Source organism: Engraulis encrasicolus, chromosome 20, assembly GCF_034702125.1.
Source record: "Engraulis encrasicolus isolate BLACKSEA-1 chromosome 20, IST_EnEncr_1.0, whole genome shotgun sequence".
In the NCBI taxonomy this organism is placed as follows: domain Eukaryota; kingdom Metazoa; phylum Chordata; class Actinopteri; order Clupeiformes; family Engraulidae; genus Engraulis; species Engraulis encrasicolus.
The window spans coordinates 35,281,067-35,293,566 of record NC_085876.1 but is presented as its reverse complement, the minus strand read 5'-3'; the positions used below and the strand labels follow the sequence as shown (position 1 = coordinate 35,293,566).

General features: G+C 43.5%; 1 protein-coding gene across 1 annotated transcript in view; it reads left to right on the top strand.

Moving 5' to 3' along the window:
* The window catches only part of chrna11 (cholinergic receptor, nicotinic, alpha 11), a 113,729-nt gene that overhangs the window by 5,829 nt on the left and 95,400 nt on the right, over nucleotides 1–12,500 (top strand). Inside the window, exon 2 of the mRNA XM_063185813.1 lies at nucleotides 6,592–6,731. Within this exon, the coding sequence (XP_063041883.1) occupies nucleotides 6,592–6,731 (140 nt within the window). The remainder of the gene's footprint in view (nucleotides 1–6,591; nucleotides 6,732–12,500) is intronic.

Sequence of the window (12,500 nt, the reverse complement as noted above, 5' to 3'; positions counted from 1 at the left end):
ATATTTGTGCAAATGCCCTGTGTCGTTTTCATGCTGTCCTCATCTAACGCCCATGTTGCCACAATACCACAAACAAACAAAATCGTTTTAAACCCCCTTTTTCAGATTAATCAAGGCCAGTCGGATTTGGGCATTTGCGTCACAACACACACACACAATCGGAATTCAAATTAAGCATTTACCGGTACTACAAACGCTTAAAGACTGTGTGTGGCTGACATTTCTAGAAGTTCAGTGTAGTTTATCATTGTTCGTTTCCTGATACGCGGGCTGAGTGAAAGTGTGTGAGCTGGGGATTTGTGCAGCATGGTTAGCAGACAGGGGCTAATCTCTTGTCTCTGGAGGCCTGAAGGCGATTAGTAAACAATGTTAGCGCGCCATGATGCCTGTGTTTAAACACTTTAGTGGTGTGTAGTGTAGTGTGTGTGTGTGTGTTTGCGTGCACGCGCATGCGTGAGTGTGTGTGCTTGTTTGTATATGTGTATACCTGTGCGTGCGTCTGTTTGTGCTTGTTTGTGTGTGTGTGTGTGTGTGTGTGTGTGTGTGTGTGTGTGTGTGTGTGTGTGTGTGTGTGTGTGTGTGTGTGTGCTTGTTTGTATATGTGTGTGGGGCCACATGCCGACTGATCAAAGGCTGACACCGTGTTTATACACTGAGGGTGCTTTGCTGTGATTGCTTTTTGAACTATTTCAAATATTTTTAATTGTCTTGCTCAATTAGTTATTTCCGAAGCACTGTGCAGTTCTACTCACATTACCAGCATGACTTTCCGTATCAGTGAAAAATCTCTTAACATATTTACTTTTGATGGTAATTATTTGCCATTTAATTAAACAATTATTTTAAAAAAAACCATTTAATTGCATTGCTCCATTACTTATTCCTGAAGCATGGTGCAGCTGGACTCAAATTCACAGAATAACCTTTGACACCAACAGAACATCTCTTCGTATCTTAACATTTGGCGCTAATTACTTGCTATTTACAGTAATTTAACAAGAGTAGAATAGCCATACTCACATGCAATTTACTGTTTCATATTTAGCAATTGACACAGTTTTACTCAGTTTGGTGTTGGTTACTATTACATTAAAAATGCACCTGTGGATTTGACATGGTTAGTCAAATATGAAGGTATGACTGTTGCTTCTACGATGACATTTGTGGTGTTTGTGGTGAAACACACAGACAGGTACACAAGACAAACATGAAGATGACACATATGTTTACTGCTATTATGATCTATTAGACAAGACAGCTATAAATTACAAGTCTGTCACAACAGACTTGAAAAGTCAGAACGCAAGCCAGAACGTCCCTCTGGCTCTGGTTTGTCTTTGTCCGGTGTTTAAAGCTGGACGACTTGAGGTGTAAGCAAAAGGCTTTATGGGCTGCTGTTAAAAAACAGGGATAAAATCGTTGCTTACTTAGCCCCGCTTCTCAAAACAATAATCAAAGGAGGCAGGCAGAGGAGAGCACAGCAGCCCTGTTATACTATAAGGAACAAACTGAGGCCTGACGTGAGATGTGTTGTGCTATATAAGGTCTGATTTGTGGATCTGTGTTGGCATTTTGTCTTTATTTGGGGGTGCAGAAGGCTCTTTAACGAAGCAGCATGTCATCACAAGGGAGGATGAGGCGAGGATATAGGCGGCGATGGTGATTCAAACAAAATCTCTTCCTCTCTCTCTCTCTTTGTGTGTGTGTGTGTGTGTGTGTGTGTGTGTGTGTGTGTGTGTGTGTGTGTGTGTGTGTGTGTGTGTGTGTGTGTGTGTGTGTGTGTGTGTGTGTGTGTGTGTGTGTGTATGTGTGTGTGTGTGTGTGTGAGTGTGTATGTGTGTGTGTGTGAGAGAGAGAGAGACTAGAGGTTGACATTGCATAGTGATGGATGGGTGGGTGATTCAGCCAACATCTCGTCTTGCCCCTGTTTTGATCAGGTGACAAATTGATGGCATCTCCAATGTCCCCTAGTGACGTCCTCCTTTAGGCTAATGCGATAGCTGATGATGATGATATAGGGTCGGGCACTCAGTGCCTTTGCACAATAACAAATACAGTAGGCCAAGAAGCCCTGAGTCAGGTGTCACCTTTGTTTGGGTCTGTCTGCGTGGCTTTGACGAATGACACCCACCCAGGATGCATGGCAGGTCGTGGAGGACTTATGATGGCAAAGTCTGTGCGTGTGTGTGTGTGTGTGTGTGTGTGCGTGTGTGCGTGCGTGCGTGTGTGTGTGTGTGTGTATGTGTGTCTTTGGTACGGACGGATGTGTAATGGGTCTAATTAGGGAACGGATATGAGTCACACAGCAATTACTCAACCTGCTCGCAACGCAAGCGATAGGCTACACAAAGCTATATCACCTGCCTGACACAGTCATTCACAGGTTGTTTTGTTTTGTGTTGTTGGCTTTGATGCAGGCATGTCTCAGCACAGATTCTGTGGCGTGCTGTCTGATCGTGATGCAAATGGTGCATCCTGTCACCGATTTTGAAAAACAAAAATGAGCACATGGTAATTTGAAAAAGTAAATTTGGTACTCGGATCTAGGTCACGATTCCATAATTGACATGTCGTGTTTCCTCAAAACGGCTCCAAATCTCCTGAGTGAATCATGTGCAGGTGTTTGTCTTTGAGCTTGAAATTCACACATGTTGCATCCCAAATGCTACCACACCACCTTGCGCTGCGGTGTGATCACAATGGCAGATACATGGGAATTACATGTCACAGATTTGAAAGACACGAGTTAGCACATGGTGAATGAAAACACAGCTCTGTATTCAGGTCATGATGACACAGTGATTCAGTTAAGTACGAAAAGCCATCTTCGCTCAAGTGGTGCTGATACATCCTGACTGTCACAGTCTTTGGAGAGCTGATATTAGTGAGCTGAAATTCAGACATGTTGCATGATAGATTTTGATGTGTGTATATGTGTCCTGTGTCTGATGGGCTGCGTAATTACATGTGCCAGTCACAGAACTTATGCGTCAGTGCAGCTTACAAGTCTCTATTGAGACATTTGAAATGCTAGATTTTCTTTGGCTTCCATTCTTTTGGAGTGACAGAAGCGTTTTTTTGACAGCTCGGGTTGCCAGACTACCATGAGGAGGAACATTTCATGAAGGGTCACCTGCAGGTAGAATGGACAGCCCCAGCCTAGTAGGTTTTAGCCCGGGAAATCCCATGTTGCTTTGCACAATCGTTTCAATCTGAAAGAATGCATGTACAGTATGCCTATTCTGTCCCTCAGCAAGGGAACTCACTTGTTTACCACCACACATGCTTGACACCATCTAAAGCAAATTTGTTTATCTTGGTCTCAATAGAGATGAACAGACCAAGGATATGGATCACTGGAACCATGTTGTGTGATCTGAAGAGACCAAGATAAACAAATATACTTTAGATGGTGTCAAGCATGTGTGGTGGTAAACAAGTGAGTTTTACAAAAAAGGTGTATCCTCTCCATAGCCAAGCATGGTAGTGGGACTGACATGGTTTGGGGATGCATGAATGCTGTCAACATTGGCAATCTGAAATACACCTAAAAGAAACATGCATGTCATCATGCACTGTGACTACTGAAGCAGATCCTGATATTCTCCATAGGATTGCATTCAAATCTCACACCAATCTATTTAAGCCAGATGCAGACTCAAAATGTAAAAGTTCAATGCAAAGAAAGGTTGAAACGCACACTGATGACCTCCCTTTTCATCCCTTTTCATTTCGTTTCAATTCGAGACGATTCGAGCCAACACAACCCCTTCTCTACCGGATTTTAATCTGGGGTGTACTCACTTTTGTGAGTACATGTTCAAACATTATTGGCTGTATTTCGTTTTTTTCTGAGTGAACAAGAAATTTAAGCGGTTAAATATGTTGTTAAAAGGTCACTAATCATTGTGTCAAAGTGAAAATTCTGTAATGCTTTCCTATGAAAAGATATACTCAAAAATCTGCAAAACTGTGAGGGGTGTATTCACTTTCGTGATATACTGTATACTCTTAACTACCAGTGAACAGCCATTGAAATCGCAAACCACACCCTCTCCGCGAGAAATTCAGCAGGTGGTCTCCAAACCAGGGTTTCCCAAACTGGGGTGCGTGCACCTCTGGGGGTGCGTTGCCTGCCACAAGGGGGTACGCGAGCTGAATTGAGCAATGGCGGATATGTGTTTCTATACATAGGCTATTTAAAGAAAATGAAGTAGTTTTTAATTGTATGGGGAATTGTATGCTTTAGGAATATTGAGGTCTATTGAAAAACGAGGATTCCCTAAATGACTCTGCATAATGTACAATGACTTGTGCAGTGAAGCCATATTTGAGTGCCCATAAGTACACCAAAACATTCGATTAGGGGGTGCGCGAACCACATTGAAATGTACAAGGGGGTGCGCAAGGAAAAAAGTTTGGGAACCACATATCTCACGTGTGATATGGTCTGGTGTTAACCGGACAAGTACGTACATGGGTGTTGGAATCGGTTGCAGGTAAACATCCTATATGATCCAAGGATGAAGTGCCTTTGACTAAAGCCTCTAATCTCACATTGTTCCAGGGACTGTACCAATACCCTGGCTGTTAGTTGTGCTGGATAGGATAAAGGTGTAAGCTTAATATTTAGGGTGTGTCTGCCTGGCCCGTGTGCAGTGTGAACGCCATGAGAAATGGGAATCTGAGCCCACATATTAGATATCACAAAAGACAAAGACAAAAATAAATGCAGGTCTGTGATTCAAGTCACGATGACACAATAATGAAACCATTAATGTCATGTTAAAAAAAGATCTCATATTATAAAACTCATTTTTATGCACTGCCATATTTGACTGCGTCTGGGATTCCAAATTGCTTTCTAAAGTACAGCTCATGGCATCTCAGAGAGACTTTATTTGCTATTCCGCCTCTGCTGTGTGACACTGTCTGACGCTTTGCTTTGATGACTGTGACATGTTTATTTATTTTCTTGAATTCATCTTTTCTGAAAAAAAAAAAACCCACACTCAAACGCAATCCTATGAGACCTTCATGGGTTTTTCGAGCATCTATTTACTAGCGGTGCTGCCTTGAAGCACTTTAAGTTTCCAGGATCTAACAGGCTTCCTGTACATTTAGTTTAGCGGAAATCACGATTGCCAAAAAACAGCCAAGGACACTTTAAGCCTTCTCTGAATTGAGGCGATGCGGTCTCTGTGTGTGTGTGTGTCTGTGTGTGTGTGTGTGTGTGTGTGTGTGTGTGTGTGTGTGTGTGTGTGTGTGTGTGTGTGTGTGTGTGTGTGTGTGTGTGTGTGTGTGTGTGTGTGTGTGTGTGTGTGTGTGTGTGTGTGTGTGTGTGTGTATCTGTCACAGTGTGTTTGTCACAGTTTTATGAAAATCCAAGAGAGTGTGAAAGACAAGGATATACTGTATGTAGGCCTATCAAGAAAAAAACAAATTCCCATTCCATTCCCATAAAAAGAGAAATGTTTATCCGTGAGAGAATTAAGACATGGACACGAAGACAAACAGAGAGAACACAATGCCAGTCGGCTCTCATAGAAAATGGTAGAAAATCGTGTCACTTTATCAAACCTCATGCTTTAGCCTTGGATGCCGTAAACACTCACAGGCATGGCTATCTGTGTCTTTCTGATGATGAGGCATCAGCTGTGCATAGGCTTTTTGTGTCATAAGAGCTGTGTGTCTCTTCATTTTCCTATTCTTCTGAAAAATTATTTCATTTCCCTCCTTCATTTCGACGCCATTCTCTCTCTCTCTTCTCTCTCTCTTGCTGTCATATTCCTGATCTCTCTCTTTTAAAGGACCCATCGCTCATCATTCTTCCGTTCTTTCATTCCCCAGCCCGTCCTCTTTCTCTCCCTCTTTCTCTACCTCTCTCTCATCATCCTGCTTCATCTTCTTTCGAAGGCCCCTTTCTCATCCTTCCCGCGTCCTGTCTGCTCTCTTTTGTTCGTGATGATCATCTTCTTGTCTCCTCTCCCCGCGCTGGCTGGCCACCTCATTATACTCGTTCTCATAGACTTTTTACAAGGGTGTGATTTATATGCCTTTATTCCAGCTACCGCCGAGACATTATAGCACATTACACTGCACTGTTATCATTCCACATGTGTCTCCCCTCACCTCTCTGATGCCTCCTCTTTGGCCATTTCATTTCGTTATACTCCTCTCCTGTGTGTGTGTGTGTGTGTGTGTGTGTGTGCGTGTGTGTGTGAGGTCTAGGCAATCTAACTCTGCGCTTTTTTTTGTAGGAACAGTAATTCACTCTATGTCTCTTCTCCCGCCCCCATTCTCCCATTCTCTCTTTATCTCACTCTCTCCTTTCTGCCTCTCCCTCTTCTCAATTTCTCTCTGGTTAATGTCTCCCTCTCCTTTTCTCTCTCTTTCTGTCCTCTTCCTTTCTCTTCCTCTCTGTCATCACTCCCTCTCTTTTTATGTCCCTTCTCTCCCTCTCTCTTTCCTTTCATCTTTCTTCCTTCTCTCTCTCTCCTTCCGTCTCTCTCTCTCTCTCTCTCTCTCTCTCTCTCTCTCTCTCTCTCTCTCTCTCTCTCTCCCTCCCCCCCCCTCTCTCTCCCTCTCTAGTCTCAGTGCAGGGCCCCTACCAGAGGACTCTGCTGAAGAACCTGCTAAAGGACTACAACCGTATGGAGCGGCCGGTGGCCAACGACTCGCTGCCACTGACCGTGTTCATGTCCATGAGCCTGGTGCAGATCATGGATGTGGTAGGCTACAGTATTACTTTACATTATATTGCATTACACTACACTACATTACGTAACATTATACTGCATAACACTAGACTAGATAATGATGTGGTACAGTATTACTTTACATTATACTGTATTACTAGATCATGGATGTGGTACAGTATTACGTAACATTATACTGCATTACACTACACTAGATCATGGATGTGGTACAGTATTACTTTACATTATATTGCATTACACTACATTACATTATATTACATTACATTAAATTACATTAGAATGAAGAGGTGGGTCGCTCTCGTTTCTTTTTTTCTTTGTAATTCTTTTTTTATTTTTATTTTTGTAAATAAATATTTTATTGTTTTTCCAGGGAAAGGGGGAAGTGGGGAGCAACACATTGAGAACAGAATGATGTAGGACTACATGCAGGGACTTTTTAAAGTCCATCATTTTTATTTTTGACATAGCAGCTATGTGAAAAAAGAAAACGAAAAAAGAATTACAAATAGAAGAATAGAAGAAAGGAGAGTGATCCACCTCTACATTGGGCTATGCAACTGGAGACGCACCACGCGGGAGAGCGCGGTTTATCAACTACTACTTCTGCAATGACATTACATTAGGCCTTCATTGCATTATCTTAACCCAGGGGTGTCAAACTCATTTTGTTTCAGGGGCCACATACAACCAATTTGATCTCAAGTGAGCTGGATGATGTCACTAACGTAATTGTGAAAAACACAAATTTTAGCTTCATAGCAGAATCACATTAGTCAGTCATTATGAGGTGGATGACAGCGCGTATATCAGGAGTATTGGCTGTAAATGGCAAATGTAGCAAACGTGTTCTCTAATGAAACGTGTTCTCTATTAAAACCTGAAATATCAGACACCTCCAGTAACTTTGTAACAGGCTGCAGATTTACTTCTTTTTTTCACACACTTATTAGTTTACATATTGCACATAGCCTATACATAACCCACATACCCTATTTATTTTCCTCTACAAGTCTGGGTCGGATTGACCCATCAGGTCGGCTCAGCTGCATCCGGCCCCCGGGCCTTATGTTTGACATCCCTAGCTTAACCCCTTTGCGCAGAGTCTGTAATAACCATACTGTGACCAAAGATGTAATGACCAAGTCTTCATCTGTTTCTTAAGGCTCTTGGTAATGTCATACCAGTGTTATGTTGTTATACTACAGCAACTTACTATTGTTAGTTATCAAAACGGCAAATCATTTCCTCAGTAAAAGTCAATTTTGATGTCCATGTATTAGATGTGAAATAGCCCCAAAAAATCATGTGAACCGCTGAGGGCCTGTGGTGGATACTCATGCAGGGCCCATGACTGACTTGTTGACAGACACCGTTACTAATCCTCTGTCCTCACTTCTCCTCTCCGGTATCTTCTCTTGCACTGCCTTCCTCGTATCGCTCTGTAGCACCGTGGTCCAGTCTATCAGCCTTGTGTAGATCTGCAGTAATAGATCCTGTTTATACTGCGTAATATATCTTCTTTACCGCTCCTCACTTCTGCTCTCTTCTCCTAGGCTGATGATTCACTTCTGTGCGACTGCGACCTGTCTGACCTGCACAGCAATAGGATTTCTTTGCTCAATGACAGGCTTTTGTAGCCTTTTTGTGCTGATTGGCCCGCCACTCTTCGTAGAAAACACTCGACTACATCATAACAACATTGCTTTGACATTACGGAGAGCCTTAAGTAACAGATTACAACTTGTTCATTGCTTTTTTTTGTGACCATAGGGTTATAACAGAGGCCAACATGTCATTATTGAATGTTTTGAACCATAGTGTGTCTGTGTACCATGCTTTTGCATGTTAACGCGTGCTCTACAACGCCCTGAGACAGGTTAGGGCTAGGGGTGAAGAAGAAGGCCATAAGGGCCGAAACGCGTAGGCATTGTAGCCAAATAAAAAAGTTAAAAAAAATTGCAACCTTGAGTGCCTCAGCATCTGTCTTCCTGGACCAAGTTTGAGAGCCCCTACACTGATGAGCACCAAGGAAAAAAGGTGAAGACCCAGAAGCACTCCAATTACCTGCTAGGGTTAGGGGTGGTTTTGGTCTGCTCACTATTTTGCAGCATTTTCCTGGCTTGTTTCGCTGTTGTTGGCAAAAGTAAAGCTGCAGAAATGTAGCTTTACTGTCAGGTTAGGGTGTTAGGGATGGTTTTGGTCAGGGCACAGCTTAGCATTTGAGCGTTAAGCTACAGAAATTCCCTGCATCTATGCGACATCTACTTGCCTCACCCAAGCCTGGTCACGTGTCAAAACTGCTTTTCTGCGCATTGTAGAACACGAGTTAATAAGAAAATGCATAGCACCAACACGCGGAATGCACTTTCGTGAAATCACACGACTTTCCATGATGCCGGCCTGTAGAAGCTCTGTGCAAAGGGGTTAATTTAAACCAACACATCCGTTTGCTCATGACGTACCGGTGTAATTGTTGAGCCACAAGGGAACGCAGATTGACCGATGACATCATAGCTTCGCCCCTGTTGCCTGATTGGCTGTATCACCTAATTCTGCTCCCTGGTTTTCAGAATGGTTTGGCTACACTGACTACTTACTTAACTTCACTTTAATTTTTCAGGACATTGCACATTAATGAACATACAGTTGGCCTATGCATAGTTTATACATGTAAATGTGCCAAATTATAGCACAATGGGCTAATTTCCATCTGATGTCCTAAATAGGTAGGCTAGAAGTACAGCACAGACATACACTTTTATACAACACTTTCATACGTTTATAGACCACTTTTATACTTTTATAGAGTTTTATACAACACTTTTATACTTTCCTCCTGTCTTCTTTCCTCCTCCGCTCCTCACCTCTACTCTCCTGTCCCCTGTCACTCCTTTCACCGTTGTTATGCCCATGGTGCCTGCCTCTCATGGATACTGCATGCTGTCGCTTTTCTCTGGTCTTCACCTCTCATCCACTTTCCTCTCTGCCTACCTCCCGTCTTGTTTCTTGCCCTCTCCTCTCTTCTCTTGTCCTTTCCTCAGCACTTCTTTTTTCTTCTCCTCAGCTCTCCTTTCTCTATCTTTGCTTCCCCTCAGAAATTCTCCTCTCGTTTCAGCCTCTCCTCTCCTCTCCTCTCCTCTCCTCTCCTCTCCTCTCCTCTCCTCTCCTCTTCTCTTCTCTCCTCTTCTCTTCTCTTCTCTTCTCTTCTCTTCTCTTCTCTTCTCTCCTCCGCTCCTCCGCTCCTCTCCTCTCCTCCGCTCCTCCTCTCCTCTCCTCTTCTCTTCTCTTCTCTTCTCTTCTCTTCTCTTCTCTTCTCTTCTCTTCTCTTCTCTTCTCTTCTTTCCTCTCCTCTCTTCTCTTCTTTCCTCTCCTCTCTTCTCTCCTCTTTTCTCCTCTTCTCTTCTCTCCCTCAGCCACCTTTCTCAGGCCCCAAGGGCTTTACTGTCTGATGTACCAGGCCTGCTGTCTGCCACTGCACACACACACACACACACACACACACACACACACACACACACACACACACACACACACACACACACACACACACACACACACACACACACACACACACACACACAGTGGTTTGGGGCCTGACTGCCATTTAGGATATGTTTGTGAGGAAGAAATAGAAAGAAATGGATCGAGCTCTGGGTGTGTGTGCCTGTGTGTGTGTCTTTCTGTCTGTTTGACCACAAGAGAACGAGAGGGAGACAGATGTCCATGAGTGAAAAATGTGACAGCGAGGAAGAGAGATAATTGGTTTGTTTGGGTTTGTGTGCATAATGTGCATCTGGGTACTTGGGCCTGGTTCTGTCCGCCTCTCTCTCTCTCTCTCTCTCTCTCTCTCTCTCTCTCTCTGTCTCTCTCTCTGTGTTTCATTTAACTCCATCAGAGAGCATGCACACTGAGCTGTCAGTAAAATTGTCCCATAATGAGCCTGAATTGGATGTGACATGATGCGGGTCGTTAAAAGCTGAAGAGAGACTTGTTCCAAGACGAGGGAGAGAAATGATACTGCGCTGCGTGTAATGATTTAGCCCTGGGAGCTGCTTTTGACGTTGAGAAAAGTTTCTGTTTAAAAAAAGTCTGCTTCGAAACTCTCTGAAAATAATCTATTTAAGATTTAAGTGTCTAGTCTGTGTAGGGCATGCTAATCTCATGGAGACTCCTTATCAGACTGAAGGGATTAGGAGAGCACGAGTTGGCAGGGCTGGCCTGGTAATCTGGTAGGCCCTATACATTTTCCGGGTGGGACGACAGTCATCAGGGGCCTAAACCTTTGGTTTTTTTTTGTTTCAAATATAAGATCAACCCACAATTGTTCCCCTTAAGACCAGCCCACAATTTAGATGGACCCATCGGTGCATGCGTAGCCTCTTACTGCAGCAGAGACCCTATTCACTTACTGAAAATGCTTACCTACATCATAACAACATTGCTATGACATTACAGAAAGCCATAGTGCTGCGCTAAGGGGTTAATGTACAGTGGACTGAGCCCATCATAATTGTGGTATGGGGGTCAGGGTGAGGGGCTGGTCTATGCCAAAAGTGCCCGCTACCAGTTTGTGGTCCTAGTCCAGTCCTGTGAGTTGGTATTTAATGGTAGGCCTACCTTAAATATTGCATGAGATTGCATGAGAGCTGTTTTTCAAAACACTTCACGCACCTCCTTTCAAAAATATTCTAGAAAATGGTTTGTGCATGAGTTGCTGTTTGAGCCTATGAGAGTCCTACATTAAATAGGGCCTAGGCTGAAATTTTACAAGAGCTATTTTCCAAAACACTTCACCCACCAAACACATTTTAAGAAAGTCACGCTTCTCATTTAATAGGCCTATATTGCAGTTATGTTGTTTGACTTCAGGGAAGGAAAATCCAACAAACCCCATATCCAATTGCCCCAAGTGCAATTGTACTCTCAAATTTACAAACAGAATGCAGGCCATGAAAACCGCATGTAAATGGCTTTTATGGTGTTTTGAAAAGTAACTCTTCATATGTCCAAAGAGGCTTGAGACAAGAGGGCTTACTCACATCATAACAGCGTAGTAGGAAATGATGGCGAGGGGAGTACGGAAATGTTATTCACTGTGGAACAGGTCATAGGACAGCGTGAATGTCTGTCAGCTGTCCTTAATTACCCCCAGCAATTACTGCTGACCAACAGCTGCCGTTACTTGGCCACAAATTATCCATCATGGTGTCGCCCCCACTGACCATGTGCAAGGGAGTACGAAAATGGCATCCATCGCACCCACTGACCAATGACCATGCGCAAGGGAGTTAATTTTCCATCCACTCGTGTCCTCAGGCAACGCCCCCGTACTACACCGTGGCCAATGCATTCCCCGCCAAGAGATTGTTCTTTCTCTTGAGTTTCTTTGATATGTCATACACAGCAGCAAAATAACTGGTGCAGATCCCGAGCGTTTCCATGACTGATTAGCATGCGCAGCGAGCGCCTGTCTTCAGCCTGTCACTCTAGTGTTATGACTGATGCGTGGTTCATTCTAAAAAATGATGCCGGTGATGTGTAAGTCTTGTGTGCTAAATAAGGCGGATAAATCAAAGCGACAGGCTGTGACAGGATGACAACGCACCCCTGCATAGCCTGACAAAAATTCCTCTTGTACCCATCATCACGCAGAGGCAAGCGCGGGAACGTCCTCAAGGCGCTGTGCCACGTGCGCATTCTACTCAGCGACAGCGGCGATTTTCTTCCTCATTTCTGTTTCTCATACCGTCTCCATTCGTCCTTTTTTGATATCATTATAAA